We start from the raw sequence: 17125 nt of genomic DNA on the forward strand, positions 1-17125 counted from the left end.
CTGAAAGGCTCAAACCTTCATTTTGAGTGAAAGAATATCCTTTTTATGAGGATTTCTGCAGAGTCATGCTTCTTAAGGATTTCTGGCATCAGCTGAAGTTCCCTTCAACCTCCTTAGAGTTGGTTCACCTTGTTAAATGTCACGTCAATCAAATTATGAGCATCCACCACCCCACCCCAGAGTTGTGACAATCTGCTCCCCCCAGTTTCAGTTTGGGGCGTGTTGTTTGAATCCCGCCTCCACAATCATCAAAGCAGGGATATAAGGCTGTGGTCACACCACATTTCGAGTATTGTGCAAGTTTTGGGCCCCATATCTCAGGAAGGATGTACTGGCCCCGGAGCGTGTTCAGGAGAGGTTCATGTGAATGGTCCCAGGAGTGAAAGGCATAACATATGAGGAATGTTTGAGGACTCTGGGTTTATACTCAATGGAGTTTAGAAGGATGAGGGGGGATCTCATTGAAACATACAGAATACCGACTGGCTTGGACAGACTGGACGTTGGGAAGATGTCCCCAATGGTAGGAGAGACTAGGACCCGAGGGCACAGACTTAGAGTGAAGGGAAGACCCTTTAGAACGGAGATAAGGAGAAACGTCTTCTGCCAGAGACTGGGGAATCTATGGAATTTGTTTCTGTGGAGGCCTGGGTCATTGAGTGTATTTTAGACAGAGGTTCTTGTTTATCAAGGGGATCAAGCAGAAAGCAGGAGAATAGAGTTGAGAAACTTGTCAGCCATGATTGAATGGCACGGCAGACTTAGTGGGCTGAATGGCCTAATTTCTGCTCCTATGTCTTAGCTCATGTCTATGGAAAAGTGCCATGCAGATGTGTTAGAGTCCGTCCCTGACTCAATGTGGAATGGCCAGTGCTCAACAGTGAGCTCTTTGACCTGGGAGAGTGAAAGGCTGGTCCATGGGCACAATCTAATGGACAAGCACAGATAGAGACCCTTGTGGCTTACAGGTAGCGTCACTGTCGCTGGGTCAGGAGAGCTGAGTTCAAGTCCCATCTGCTCCAGAGGTGTGGAATAACATCCCTCAACCAATTGGTTGGTAAGCCACGATGAACCACTCAACTGTTATCACAGGAACTTGTTTGCGATGGTTTACTCATTTACAGCATGTGGGCATCACTGGCTAGGCCAACATTTAATGCCCTGAGGGGATTTAAGAGTTGACCACATTGCTGTGGATCTGGGGTCAAACATAGGTCATGCCAGGTTCCTTCCCCAAAGGGCATGAGTGAACCCAATGGTTCCTGGCAACAGTTTCATGGTTATCATCAGACTCTTAATTCCAGATCTTTAATTGAAACCAAATTCTACCACCTGCTAAGGCAGAATTTGAACCCAGGTCCCCATATTATGCCTGTGCTCTGTGGCTCTAGCAATAATTCCACTAGGCCATTAGCTCCCCACATACATTAGCTTCAAATCTCAATGTCATATTTAGCATGTTATTATTGCATCTTAGTTACTTTATAGCTTCTTCAATGGGGTTCAAGATTCCGAACAAAACAGCCTCTAAGCTCTCTGAGTCAAGATTAGAGTGATGCTGGAAAAGCACAGCAGGTCAGGCAGCATCCAAGGATCAGGACAAATCAACATTTCGGGCAAAAGCCCTTCATCGGGAATGGGCAGTCCTGATGAAGGACCTTGGCCCAAAATGTCGGCTCTCCTGCTCCTCGGATGCTGCCTGACCTGCTGTGCTTTTCCAGCATCACTCTAATCTTGACTCTAATCTCCAGCATCTGCAGTACCCGCTTCTGCACTCTCTAAGCTCTTTGGGCCAAACAATGAACCCTACACGGGTTCCTCATTGCTCAAATGAGCCCACCCTGACCCTGGGAAGTATCACAAAGGACAGAGTTCTTCAGTAAGCACGAAGAGTATGGTGCCCCAGAAAATGGTGGGGCATAGCATTGGACCAATCACCTCCCACAGACTTTACACCATCTCGGGGTTGTCCGGGGTAACAAGACCCACTGTGCACAGAGACGAAAGGAACGAGAGCAGTGGAAACCTGGTACAGGGTGCCCATGTTAGGGGCAGTGTCAAAACTACACGGCATGGCAGACGAAGAGGGGAGAAAGTAGCCCATTATGGCGATACCATTCACCTGGCCACAACATACCTGTGGGAGAGTTAATCAGCTGAAGAACAAGGGGTCGTCGGGTCACAATCCCAGATCCACGAGGAAGGAAATCTCTGGAAATGAAAAGTGGAGACATTTCAGCATCGGTTCACAAAGGGAGTCACAGCAAGGTAGAAAAGTAGATTTGAAAACAAAACACAGAACTGCATCTCAGAACTTCCTGTGACCTTTCATCAGCAACCAAAGGTTTAAGGACTTCAAAACACTTGAGATGTTTTTTTTTTAAACTCCACACAAGCTTTGAGCATGTTTTGTGAGGATTGGAACTCTTTCAGCAGTGACAGAGTTGAAGTTCAAAAGACGAAGGATGTTGTAACGTGAAAGGGTACAGAAAAGGTTTACTAAGATGTTGCCAGGGTTGGAGGATTTGAGCTATAGGGAGAGGCTGAACAGGCTGGGGCTGTTTTCCCTGAAGCGTCGGAGGCTGAGGGGTGACCTTACAGAGGTTTATAAAATCAGGAGGGGCATGGATAGGGTCTCTTCCCAGGGGTGAGGAAAGTCTAGAACTAGAGGGCATAGGTTTAGGGTGAGAGGGGAAAGATATAAAAGAGACCTAAGGGGCAACTTTTTCACCCAGAGGGTGGTACATGTGTGGAATGAGCTGCCAGAGGAAGGGGTGGAGGCTGGTACAACTGCAACATTTAAGAAACATCTGGTTGGGTGTATGAATAGAAAGGGTTTGGAGGGATATTGGCCAGGTGCTGCCAGGTGGGACTAGATTGGGTTGGGATATCTGGTCGGCATGGACGAATCGGACCGAAGGGTCTATTTCCTTGCTGTACATCTCTATGGCTCTATGCTGAGTGGACCAGACACAGTGCATGTGGAAAGGATGTTTCCTCCTATGGGTCAGCCCAGAACTAGGGGGCACTGTTTTAACACCATGAAATCATAAGGTAAAGTAGCAGAAGTAGGCCATTCAGCCCTTCGAGTTGCTTCGCTGTTCAATGGGTGATCTGACAATCCTCATCCTCCACTTTCCTGCCTTTTCCCCTTGACTCTCGATCCCCTTACTGATTAAAAATCTGTCTGGCCCAGCCTTAAAGACCTAGTCTCACAGGCCTCTGTGATGAAGAATTCCACAGACTCACTACCTCGAGAGAAGAAATTCCTCCTCATCTCGGTCTTAAAAGAGTGACCCATTATTCTGAGATGATGCCCTCTGGTCCCAGACTCTCCCACAAGGCGAAACCACCTCTCCACATCTACTCTGTCCAGTCCATTAAACTGCTCTCATTCTTCTATATTCCAATGAGCATAGGCTCAATTTACTCAACCTCTCATCATAAAACAGCACCTACAGACCCAGAATCAAAACTAGGTGCCACCCATTTAGGGAACAGAAATATGGAGAATATTTTTTCTCAGGTCAGAGGTATCACAGAATCCCTACAGTGTGGAAACAGGCCCAACAAGGTAGCAAAGAGTAAAACGGGTGAATGGGGGTGGGGATGGAGGTGATAGGTCAGAGAGGAGGGTGGACCGGATAGGTGGGAAGGGAGATTGGCAGGTAGGACAGGTCATGAGAGTGGTGCTGAGCTGGAAGGTTGGAAGAATCTCAGTGAGTCTCTCTCTCACTGCAACCCACAGGTCATCTCCTCTATCCTGAAGCTCTTCAACCATGTACTGATACAGACCTGCCTCCACCGCCGCTCCCTCACCATCCAATGCCTGGAGGAAGGACGTCTCATCTTCTGTCTCGGAACACTTCAACAACAGGGCATCAATGTGAACTTCATCAGTTTCCTCATTTCCCCTCACCCCCACCTCACCCCAGTTCCAACCTTCCAGCTCAGCACTGTCCCCATGACCTGTCCTACCTGCCTATCTTCCTTCCTACCTATCCAGACCACCCTCTCCTCTGACCTATCACCTCCATCCCCACCCCCATTCACCTATTGTACTCTTTGCTACCTTCTCCCCAGCCCCACTCCCCCCCCCCCCCCCAATTTATCTCTCCACCTTGGAGGCTCCCTGCCTCCATTTCTGATGAAGGGCTTTTGCCCGAAACATCGATTTTCCTGCTCCTCGGATGCTGCCTGACCTACTGTGCTTTTCCAGCACCACTCTGGTCTAAACTCTGGTTTCCAGCCTCTGCAGTCCTCACATTTGCCCATTTGACCCAACAAGTCCACACCAACATTCCGAAGACTATCCCACCCAGACCCATTTCCCTACCCTAACCCACAAATCCCTGAACACTATGGGCAGCCTAGCATGGCCAATTCACCTAACCTGCACATCTTTGGATTGTGGGAGGAAACCAAAGCACCCGGGGGAAACCCACGCAGACACGGGGAGAACGTGCAAAGCCCACACAGACAGTTGCCCGAGGCTGGGATTGAATCCAGGTCCCTCGCACAGTGAGGCAGCAGTGCTAACCACTGAGCCACCGTGCAATATGCAAAACTCCTCAAAGAAAGCAGGGAAGGAGCATGAATATTTCTTGTAAGGCAATAGAATCAGCAATAAAACACAAATAGCTCAGCTGTGATCATATTGAATATCAGAGCAGGGCCTACTTCTGCTTCTAATCTTTGTGTCCACACACCAATGGTACGTTTTTATTCCCTTGCAGTAGATACCATGATAAACCACAGAGGGAAGAGAAAGACTATATCTCTGCCACCATCTCTCTTATAAAGCAGTTCCCATTACTTCCTGGTAAAGAACCAGAGTTCCTGAGAGCAGGGATTGACAAATCCAGACAAGGTGCGTGGGTTTGGCAGGGGGAATGGGAGGAAGAGCTTTGTTTTAAAAATGATGTTGACGAGCCTAGGGTGGACAAAGTTAAGAATCACACAACACCAGGTTATAGTCCAACAGGTTTATTTTGAAGCACTAGCTTTCAGAGTGCTGTCCCTTCATCAGGAAGCTGTGGAGCAGGACCATAAGACACAGAATTTATAGCAGAAGATTACAGTGTCATGCAACTGAAATGATATATTGAACAAACCTAGATTGCTGTTCAGTCTTTCATCTTTTAGAATGGGTTGCAGGTTTCAGTTCATTAATATGTAAATCCCAGAACCTCTTTTAAGTCACATTCTCGAGATAAGATTAGATGATGACTACTTGCAGTGTGGGAACAGGCCCTTCGGCTCAACAAGTCCACACCGACCCACCACCCTCCCAGACCCATTCCCCTACATTTACCCCTTCACCTAACACTACGGGCAATTTAGCATGGCCAATTCACCTAGCCTGCACGTTTTTGGACTGTGGGAGGAAACTGGAGCAAACCCACGCAGACACGGGGAGAATGTGCAAACTCTACACAGTCAGTCGCCTGAGGCGGGAATTGAACCCAGGGCTCTGGCGCTGTGAGGCAGCAGTGCTAACCACTGTGCCACTCAGTTTTATAACAAAAAGGTGACATCTCAGCTCAGAAGTGTCTTATGGTCCTGCTCCACCGCTACCTGATGAAGGAGCAGCACTCTGAAAGCTAGTGTGCTTCCAAATAAACCTGTCGGACTATAACCTGGTGTTGTGTGATTTTTAACTTTGTTTTAAAAAGACAACATTTCATAACTGTTACCAGATATTCAATGATCAACTCGGTTAGAGATGTACGATGTATCTCTGGAGCAAATGGGCCATTACCACAAAAACCCTCAAATTTATAAATGGTCCAAGGAAAGGCAGCTCATTACTAAATTTTACGGGGGGTTCAATGCCAGGTCTCTGTTTAGAAATAGATATTTTCCGAATCAGTCTTTTCAGGGAGAATGTAATCTCATGCCTCTGGAGCAGGTAAGACTTGAATCCAGACCTCCATTGCCCAGAGGTTGGGACACTACCACAAGAGCCCTTCGTCATTGTTACACAACATGATGTGATACCTGGTACCAATCAGTGACGGTGGCAGATGATCACAAACTAGTCTGAGCGGAGGTTTATTACATCTGAGTTCGTAGGCATGGGCTGGATTAACTCACGGAAACATTAACAACAACAAGAAGATAGGAAAGATGACTTTGCCTCCAACCAGAGATCACATCAGTCTGTGATGCATTCTCTACCTGAAGGCTGAGTGGAGCTCAGTATCACCCCATGTATTAACTCTTTCCAACCTCAGACAATAGCTCTCCACCTTGGAACCTGCTGCCTATGAGGAGGCAGGAAGTGGAAATAATGAGCCACTTCAAAAGGGATATGAACCCAAAATGCTGGAGAAACTCAGCAGGTCCAGCAGCATCTGTGCAGAGAAAGAGAGAAATAGAGATAATATCATGAGTCTGATAGGAGTCTTCTTCAGAACCAGGTTTTTCAGCAGTTTTATTTCACACTTTTTTTTATTTCAAAAGGAAATTGCTATGGCACCTGAAGGATGATGGGAATAGGGAGTGGGGCTAACTGGATTTCTGCTGTGCAGAAAGCTAGCATGGAGTCGATAGACTGAATGGTCTCCGCCCCTTGCCATTGCAAACGGAAGAGAGATGGAGTGAGGCTGCGGATCATTTTAACTTTGCTTGCTAAGAGTGAATGGTAATGAACCAACACCCCATCTTCACATCTCTCCTCATTTTCATTGAGTTTGATAATGCTGTGAACAGTCTTTTGATTTCACCCATGAGTAAGTTTCTAATAATGTGCCAACTGTCTGAACATGTGTCTCAACTGCTGACCGAACCAAGGAGGTGGATGGTAGACTACACAAGATGTTGAAGGTCAGTAACCATTGTCATGGGATTACTGTGAAAACAAATTGGTTATTTATGCACATTGCATTGTCAATGGACTATAAAAATCAAGAAATACTATTCTTTCATTGTGTCAGGTCTTGGATTGATGTCATCCAGCATTCAGTTTCAACTTTTGGTCACTTCACTTGATGATCAGGGTCATCCTGAATATGTCTTGGAGAAAAGGCATTTAGACGTGACCTAAGGCACTCAGTCATCAAGATAAACTTTGAGAGCTAGGGGTTTTCAATTCTGTAAAGAAAAAATAAAGACCTCAAAGAGATCTCACTGAGACAGAGGATCAGCGGTGATCATACTGAACTCTGAAATAGGATCCCAGGGCTGAATGACCTATTCGAGCTCCTGGTTTCCATGACTGATATTTGATTAAAATAAACCGATAGAGCCATAGAGATGTCCAGCGTGGAAATAGACTCTTCGGTCCAACTTGTCCATGCTGACCAGATATCCGAAATTAATCCAGTGCTATTTGCCAGTACTTGGCCCCTATCCCTCTAAACCCTTCCTATTCATATACTCGTGTTGTCTCTGTACCAGCCCCCACCACTTCCTCTGGCAGCTCATTCCATACACACACCACCCTCTGCGTGAAAAAGTTGTCCCTTCGGTTCCTTTATATCCTTCCCCTCTCACCTTAAACCTATGCCCTCTAGTTCTAGACTCCCCGATCCCAGGGAAAAGATCTTGTCCATTTACCCTATCCATGTCCCTGATGATTTTATAAACCTCTGTAAAGTCACCCTCCGACATTCCAGGGAAAACAGCACCAGCCTCTTCAGGTTTAGATTGCGTCCAACAAAACTAAAAGAATCAAGGGTATTTTTATTTCTATTCACTCATGGGACACGGGTGCCGCTGCCTGTGCCCAACATTTGCTGTCCATCCCTAGTTGCCCCTTGAGAAGGTGATGGTGAGCTGCCTTCATGAACCGCTGCAGTCCATGTGCTGTATGGGGAGGAAATGGGAACAGCGGACTGGGTTGGATGATCAGCCAGTTTCATTTTGAATGGTGACGCAGGCTCGAAGGGCCAAATGGCCTACTCCTATTTTTTGATGTTTCAGTTGCTGTGAGTCTGGGATCATGAGTTGGCAAAATCGGGCAAAGACAAGAGATTTTCATCCTTATCGGAAATGTGAGAGTCAGATGGGTTTCCTGATTGTCAATGCTGATGTGACCTTATAAATCCAGATTTATTAAAGAAATGTAAACTCACCAGCTGCCGTGAGGGTCACCAGCTGGTTTCTGGGTGACTAATCCAGCTAACCAGGCAATAATACTGCCACCGTGCATTCAAGTGGCTAAGCCTTTGACAAAGCTGTTAGTTAATACCACCCTTTGGGTTGGTGTGGAATTTCATCCAATTAAAATAAATATGGGAAGGGTGCTACAGAAATGCAAGTCGCTGTGCTGCAGGGACAACGCCCCTGATGCAAACTGAACCTGAAGAGGTTGGCATTTGCCCAACCCGCATTCACAGGCAATGCCAAGTCTAGTGACAGCTGGCAGTGCCAACAGCCTGTGTAGGTACCATCTGTGTACTTCCTGCGTGGAACAAAAGTGGGGCGGAGTGATTTGGAAAGATCATACACACACAAAGAGAGACACACACATACACACACACACACACACACACACACACACACACACACACACACACACACACACACACACACACACACACAAAAAGAGAGACACACACATATGCACACACACACACACACAGAGACACACACATATGCACACCCAGACACATACGCACACAGAAACACACACACAAACATGCACACACACACATACGCACACAAAGCACACATGCAGACACAGACATACACACACAATCATATGCACGCGCACACACACATACAGACAGATACACACATGCAGACACACAATACATGCGCACACACACAGACATACACAAGTGCACACAGATACACACAGACACACGTGAATGCACACAGACACACACGTACACACAGGCATACAGACATGCACACACATACACACGTACACACAGGCATACAGACATGCACACACATATACACACACACACAGATACACATACACAGACAAACACACACACAAACTCACCTCCAGGTAAAAGTGAACCAGCAGAAGGGGAGCAATACAAATCCATTTGACAGCCAACTGGCAGCTTTTGAGTGTAGGCAAGACCTAGGACTTAGGAAATGACCGAGGTGTACAGGGAGGGGAGGGGAGGGGAGGGGAGGGAAAGGGGGGCTAACATCAGGTCAAAACTGCCAAATCTAAAGATACCTTTCTCTGCCTACCTGGTTGCTCTAGGCAGGTCTGTGTCGGTGCGAGGAATGCCAAGGCTGGGAATATTGCGCCAAATCCATCACTCAGCACTCCCCAAGCAGCCAACCTGAACGGAAATGAATAACTGTTCCCCATACAGAACGCAGCTGTGGGCAGTTGTACAAGGTAGTACTCAGAAAGGGTTAAACTGTCATTCAGTGATGCGCTCCACCTACATAGGGATACATTCGGAATACCTGGAATTGAATGCACTGGTTGTACTGGGAGTCCACTTTAATGTGTACAAGTTGGATCATTGTGTAGAAAGTGAGGGCTGCAGATGCTGGAGATCAGAGCTGAAAATGTGTTGCTGGAAAAGCGCAGCAGGTCAGGCAGCATCCAGGGAACAAGATAATCGACGTTTCGGGCATTCCTGAAGAAGGGTTTATGCCCGAAACGTCGATTATCCTGTTCCCTGGATGCTGCCTGACCTGCTGCGCTTTTCCAGCAACACATTTTCAGCTTGGATCATTGTGTGTCATTTGCCAGTATCAGGCCTTGCCTTCTGGGTTTCAGAATGTGAAGGAATGTTCCTGGGAGGAGCTAACCATGGGTCCTAATTAGATCTTCAGGATTAGCTGTTAGTGTTAACTACATGTAGTTATAATAGTAATGTGAACTTACTCTTAAATAAAGTCTGATGTCTCAGCAGGGACAAGTATCTGTCTGAGGTGCAGTGTAACTAACTGCTCTGTGATATGTAACAAACATATTTACTGCGAAATCAGGAAGACATCTATCATCGGCTAAATGCATCATGTAGGTTTGCTTCCCCACTTGGTGTAGAGTTTGACCACTACAAATTGGAAAGATTGGTAGCAGCAACATTTACCCATAATGCATTGGCAGCGCTGGCATTATAAGATCAAACTAGGAACAAAAGGAACAGGGGAAGGCTAATCAGTCCCTCAAGTCTGCTCCACCATTCGATCAGATCACGGCCGATCTAGGAGTGTGATGCTGGAAAAGCACAGCAGGTCAGGCAGCATCCAAGGAGCAGGAGAATCAACGTTTCGGGCATAAGTCCTGGTTCTCCTGCTCCTCGGCTGTTGCCTGACCTGCTGTGCTTTTCCAGCTCCACACTTTTTGACTCTGACTCCACAGCATCTGCAGTCCTCATTTTCTCCTTGGCTGATCTATGGGCTAACTTCACATACCTGCCTTTGGTCCAGATCCCTTTTTATGCTTTGCGTAACAAAAGTCTATCTATCTCAGATTTAAAATTAACAACTGGCCCAGTAACCACCGGTTTGTGGGAGAGGATTCCAAACCTCTCACAGCCTTTGTGTGTCGAAGCATTCCTAACATCTCTCCTGAATACTCTGGCCATAATTCTCAGACTATGTCCCCTAGTTGCAGAATCCCCAACCAGCAGAAATAGCTCATCCTTATCTACCCTGTCTTTTCCTGCTAATATCTTGAAGACTTTGATTAGACCATCCCTTAACCTTCAAAATTTGATTAATTTGTGTAATCTCTCTTGTAATTTAACCCCTGAAATTCAAGCACCATTGACACTGACCTCAGAGTCCTGATCCAAGACCTGCCTTTAATCTCCTCTGATCTGCCCCAGCCTGGAGTGTGCAGAGCCCTTCCCTCCAGTACATCTCTATTACCCACATCAACCCTGCCCTAGCAGTCAACTTGGAGACACTCCCTTACTGCCCTCTGTCTCCCCCCACCTTCTGGGCTGAGGGCCATCCTTCTCTGTAAGAGACTCCAAACTCTGCTGCTGGGAACAGATGCACACCCCCAACCTCGGAAGACAGAGATCTCTCTGCACCAGGAAGTGCAGATACCATAGCTGGAGGTAGGGTTGGTAGAGAGAACCAACCCCCCGCCCAATAAGTTTCACAGAAAGTGCCACCACAATATGCTCTCTGGTTCATATTCTCCTGCCTAATGGTACCCCCAATACTTTGAGTCAAGTTGCATCACTTCCTGTCATTAACAACCAATGGATGTCACGTGATATTCATTCATGGCTACGGGAATAACTGACTGGGCCAGCATTTTAATTTCACCTCAAGAAGGCGGTAGCGAGCACCATTCCTGAACCACAGTTCACCGGTTCACCGACATGGTGAAACTTAGTCAGTTTCTCTGCACTTTCACACACGTGACTGACTTACTTGGCCATTTCAGAGGGCAATTAAGAGTCAATCACATTGCTGTGTTTCTGGAGTCACATACAGGCCAGACCATGTCAGGACGGCAGATTTCCCTCCCCAAAGGGCTGACGGGTTTTCAGAACAATGTGATAGTTTAATGTTCACCATTTGTGAGGCTACCTTACAAAGCCAGGTTTACTCACACAACGTAAATTCTCCAGCCGGTGGTGGAGCCCATGTCACCAGATTCTGGCTTCCTAGTCCATGTGTCAAGGGTGTTGTTATAGGAGGTGCTTGTGGTATAAGGGCAGCATCCCTATCTCTGGCCAACATTCACTATCTCCACCAGCAACACTCAGTAGCAGCAGTGTGTACCAGCTACAACATGTACTGCAGCAAACCCATGACCATTATCTCTGGAAGGACATGAGCAGTAGACAGCATGTGAACATTATAGTGGCTCAGTGGCAGTAAGTTTTTTAAATTGGTGGATAGTGACACAAATAAATCGGTTCCTGTGAGAGTGAAGAGTTCTACCCCAAGATTCATCCAAACCCTCAGCATTCTGCTGGATACGTCAACGCAGTTGCAGACTGATTGATGGAGACCCTCTCAAACCCTGATACTGAGCACATTCTGTTCATAAGTGACACTAGTGCAGAGTTCAGAATGTGCCTTCAAAAATCTCGGCAGGTCTGGCTTGTGTTGCTGCTCAGTGGAACTTCTGCAGCAACACAGCTTGTGGCGTTCTGTCCCCAGTACTGTGCTCTACCTCTTCATTCGAGTTCCTTTCCTACTAATGCAGCTCTGCCATGGGGGAGAGTGGGGACAAAACACCAATTCTGTCTCATGTCTCCTTTCACATGCCCCAACAGCACTGATTTCAGTTGCATTTCTTCAAACAGTGCTTTCATCGAAGTCATCAAATTCCTCCCTAAACCTCTGTCCCATGCTCCCTACCTCCCTTAAGACGCACCTCAAATACAGCCACAGCACAGAAACAGACCCTTCGGTCCAACTAGTCCATGCTGACCATGTTCCCAAACTAAACTAGTCCCACTGGCCAGCATTTGGCCCATATCCCTCCAAAGGTCCTAAAATTTTATTGAATCTCTGTCCATTTTCTTGTCTGGTTTTATTGCGGTACAGTAGCTTGGGACGGTTTACGACAGTAAATGCGCTATTATAAATGCATATAAATGTTATGGGAATCACAAGGTTAAACTGAAACTCTCTGCTCCGACAATCCCGATGGAACGGATGTGGAAATGGAAAAACTCCCATAACCTCAATTAATGCATTCACTTTGGTAGGTATGTCAAATCAGTTACAAAATAAAATCCTCAGCACTTGATTCAAATCCAGATCACTGAGGTAAACACCAGAGGAGGGCCCTCCTGTGGCACAGTGGTAGTGTCCTTATCCCTTTACTGGGAGGTCTGGGATCAAGTCCCACCTGTTCCAGAGGTGTACAATGACATCTCTAAACATGTTGCTGAGGGGGAGAAAAAACCAAATCACTGCATCCTGCCCATCTTATGATCAGGAGAAAATTACATGAGCCATTGAGTTTTTGGGGCCTATCGTTTTATAATATGGTGGCTCAGTGGTTAGCACTGCTGCCTCACAGCGCCAGGGTCCCAGGTTCAATTCCAGCCTTGGGTGACTTTCTGTGTGGAGTTTGCACATTCTCCCTGTGTATGCGCGGGTTTCCTCCGGGTGCTCCGATTTCCTCCCACAGTCCAAAGATGTGTAGGTTAGGTGAATTGGCCATGCTAAGTTGCCCATTGTGTTAGGTGCGTTAGTCAGAAGGAACTGGGTCTGGGTGAATTACTCTTCGGAGGGTCGGTGTGGACTGGTTGGGCCGAAGGGCCTGTTTCCACACTGTCTGGAATCTAATCTAATCATAATATTTTAGGGGTGTAGCTGCGTTTGGAGGCATTTGAGATCACCGCAGTACTTTCAAAAATGGGCTGGTGGTGCTGCTGAGCTTGCTGGATGGCTTCACAACCTCAACAGTGCCATCACTGGCATTACCTGCTACTGCAGTCCCAGCCCTTCCTCCCATTTGGCTTTTTGGTAGATTTAAGAATACAAATGGCCATACAACCCATCCAGCCTCCTGCATGCTCCCAGTACCTTTCTCAGCTTGTGCCCTGTAACCCTCGATTTCCTTATCAATCAAAACCTGTCTAGCTCAGTATTGAGTATAGCCAATGACCCAGCCCCCACTGTTCTCTGAGTTCCAAAGACTAATGATCTTCAGAAAAGAATCTCCTCCTCAACTTTGTCTTACATTGGAAATCCCTCATCTTCCTAAACTGTATCCCCCTGCAAGGACAATTTTGGAAAAGACTCATTGAGAAGTGACTTCAACAAGAAATCAATGTGGAGTCCAAAATCTAAAACAAAATACAAATTGATTGTGAGCTAAGCTAACTTCAAGAATGTGGCCAGTTCTGGTTACTCTGTTGTAGGAAGAACATTATTAAGCTGGAGAGGGTTCAGATAAGATTACCAAGGTGTTGTCAGGAATGGAGAGTTTGAGTTATAAGGAGAGGCTGGACAGGCTGGGATTTTTTTTCACTGGAGCGTAGGAGGTTGAGGGGTGACCTTTATAGAGTTTAAAAACAAAGCTGCTGAGAGACTTGTCTTGTTTCAACAATCTGCATTTCTTTAGCACCTTTTAACGCAGTTCAACATCCCAATGGACTTCAACTCAGCATCATGAAAGCAACAGTGGGGACCAATCCACACAGAAGGAGAAGTGAGTGACAGCAGGTCAGTTTTAAGGAGCGTCTTAAAGTAGAGAGAGACGTATCGACATAAAGTGACTCCAGGAGGAAACCCCATAGCTAAGGCACAGACCTCTGAAAGCTCAGCCTCCATTGTAACAACAACCCTTGAGGATGTTCAGGATGGCAGGGTTGGAGGACTGTAGTGATCTTGAAGGGTCTGGGGAGGTTCCAGACAAAGGGAGAGGTGAGACCACTGAGGAATTTCAGTAGGAGTTGAGAATGTCATGATTGAAGCATTGCTGATCATTGTAAGAGCTTCTCTTTGACAGCATGACCCTGATAGAGACAATTTCTTTGGCAAGGCTTGTATTCCCCCAGCTGTCCTCTCCTCTCGAAACTGGAACTGATGCAGCCAACCTTTCAAATCAATGCTCCAACATCTACTCTGTCTCGATATTGACCCTGGCCATCATGTTGACTATTTCCAGTGGCTTGGTATTCAAATACACCTCAATCCCTCCCAACTGGATTGCATTCTCTGCCTGAGATTTGCCACACGCCATCCTTTCGAAACCTCTCGGCGGAACAGAAAGGAAGAAGTGGCAAGAGCGATCGTCACCACTGCTTAACAATGAAACACCCATTCTGTTAATATTAAAATCAAGCCCATTAACTCCAAAGACTCAGCAGAGCTCATATCAACTACCAGTGGCATTTTTGTCATTCATTCATAGGATGAGGATGTCACTGGCCAGGCCAATGTTTACTATCCATCCCTAGTTGCCCAGAGAGCAGTTGAGAGTCAACCACATTGCTGTGGGTCTGGACTCATGTGTAGGCCAGACCAGTAAGGATTCCTTCCCTAAACGGCATTAGTGAACTCAACAGGCCTTTTTCCAACAACTGGCAATTGTGTCATGGTCATGATTAGATTTTTATTGAATTCAACTTCCACTATCTGTCAGAGTAGGATTTAAACCTGTGTCCCCAGGACATTATCTGGGTCTCTGGATTAATAGGTCTACTGATAATACCACTTTGCCATTGCCTCCCCAGCATAGGAATGGCTTAGTAAAATGAGACCATCTCATTGTCTCAATGTACGTAAATAACAGCCTGCATGAGTAAGAAATGATCTTTATCACATGGTTAAATACAAACTTCAACTCAGAGTCACAGAGATGTATAGCACGGAAATAGACCCTTCAGTTCAATGCATCCATGCCAACCAGATATCCCAACCCAACCTAGTCCCACCTGCCAGCAACTGGCCCATATCCCTCCAAACTCTTTCTATTCATATACCCATCCAGATGGCTCTTAAATGTTACAATTGTACTCGCCTCCTGCTGCCACCTAAACTGTGGGCATCATGGTTGCTCAGTGGTTAGCACTGCTGTCTCAGCCGCAGGGACCTAGGTTCAATCCCTGCCTTGGGTGACTGTTAGTGTGGAGTGCACACACTCTTCCTGTGTCTGCATGGGTTTTGTCCGGGTGCTCTGGTTTCCTCCCACATTCCAAAGATGTGCAGGCCAGACGAATTGGCAATGCTAAATTGTCCATAGTGATAGGTGCATTAGTTAGAGGGAATGGGTCTGGGTGGGTAACTCTTCAGAGGGTCAGTGTGGACTTGTTGGGCCGAAGGGCCTGTTTCTATATTGTAAGGAATCTAATCTAAATGCCTTTGGTGTTTGCAACAGTAAGGTTGTCAAGTTCCAATATTATACAGAACTGCTTTAGTACCTGTGAATGTAGATAAAGATTTTTTATAAATAAAGTATATTTTTGCAATTAAAAAAGTAGGAGTGGCTTGGTTTAGATTAGATTAGAGTAGATTACATTACAGTGTGGAAACAGGCCCTTCGGCACAACAAGTCCACACTGACCCGCCGAAGCGCAACCCACCCAGACCCCTGCATTTACCCCTTACCGAACACTATGGACAATTTAGCATGGCCAATTCACCTGACTCTGCACATCTTTGGACAGTGGGAGGAAACCGGAGCACCCGGAGGAAACCCATGCAGACACGGGGAGAACGTGCAAACTCCACACAGTCAGTCGCCTGAGGCGGGAACTGAACCCGGGTCTCAGGCGCTGTGAGGCAGCAGTGCTAACCACTGTGCCACCGCGCCGCCCAAGACAGTCTTTGGTCTGCCCAAAACCTATTGGTCTTCCAGTGTATGACATTGACCCTGACCAAATGTCACAGACAGGAACATTCTAAAGTCCAGGGCTACATGCTGAGAGACGCACTAAAGCTTGGGTCAGCCGGTGCCAAGAAACAGTGGGGAAAGACCACCATTTAACATCTTTCTGCCAACATAAAGCAAGGCTCTATTAAGATGGCACGGTGGCTCAGTGGTTAGAGTGGCTGCCTCACAGCACCAGGGACCTGGGTTCAATTCCCTAGATGGAGTTTGCACATTCTCTCAGTGTCTGCGTGGGTTTCCTCTGGGTGCTCTGGCTTCCTCCCACGGTCCAAAGGTGTGCAGGTTAGGGTGCACTGGCTGTGTTAAGTTGACCCACAGTGTTCAGGGATGTGTGGATAAGCCATGGGAAGTACAGGGCAAGGGTGAGTGTCTGGGTGGGATGCTCAACAGAGGTTGGTATAACTTGATAGGATGAATGGCCTATGTAGGGATTCCATGATATAATTACATAAGATCTGAAGCTCCCTTGTTTGCCTTAAAGGAGTATAAATAGTTTCTTTGCATAGTCAGAAAGTGCCTTTTTTTTGCAACTGGATTGAAGCTGTAAGAAGGAATGTCAAAATTCCACTGCACTTCCTGCAAAGTCTTTATGGAACTGTGTTGTTGAAAAGTGTGGTGCTGGAAAAACACAGCAGGCCAGGCAGCATCCTGAAGAAGGACTTATGCCCGAAACGTCAATTCTCCTGCTCCTTGGATGCTGCCTGGCCTGTTGTGTTTTTCCAGCAGCACACTTTTCAACTCTGGTCTCCAGTATCTGCAGTCCTCACTTTCTCCTAATGGAACTGTATTGTACTTGTTTCTTAAATTCATTGATAATTTATGAATAAAGTATATTTTTCAAGTTAAAAAAAATAGTAGGAATGGCTGTGCTGCCTCACA

The 17125-nt window shown here is 46.6% G+C and overlaps 1 protein-coding gene across 12 annotated transcripts in view; it reads right to left on the reverse strand.

Annotated features, from left to right (window-relative positions):
- The window catches only part of LOC122564941 (dynamin-1), a 251392-nt gene that overhangs the window by 178641 nt on the left and 55626 nt on the right, over positions 1-17125 (reverse strand). For all 12 annotated transcript variants that reach the window (XR_015760697.1, XM_087998277.1, XM_087998280.1 and 9 more), the window contains exon 2: positions 2138-2211. Coding sequence is in view for 11 of the 12 variants with exons in the window: in XM_087998277.1 (XP_087854403.1) it covers positions 2138-2211 (74 nt within the window). In the remaining variant the exon portion in view is untranslated. The remainder of the gene's footprint in view (positions 1-2137; positions 2212-17125) is intronic.

Source organism: Chiloscyllium plagiosum, unplaced genomic scaffold, assembly GCF_037043375.1.
Source record: "Chiloscyllium plagiosum isolate Xiang-an unplaced genomic scaffold, Cpla_swu_hap1 HiC_scaffold_21, whole genome shotgun sequence".
Lineage (NCBI taxonomy): Eukaryota > Metazoa > Chordata > Chondrichthyes > Orectolobiformes > Hemiscylliidae > Chiloscyllium > Chiloscyllium plagiosum.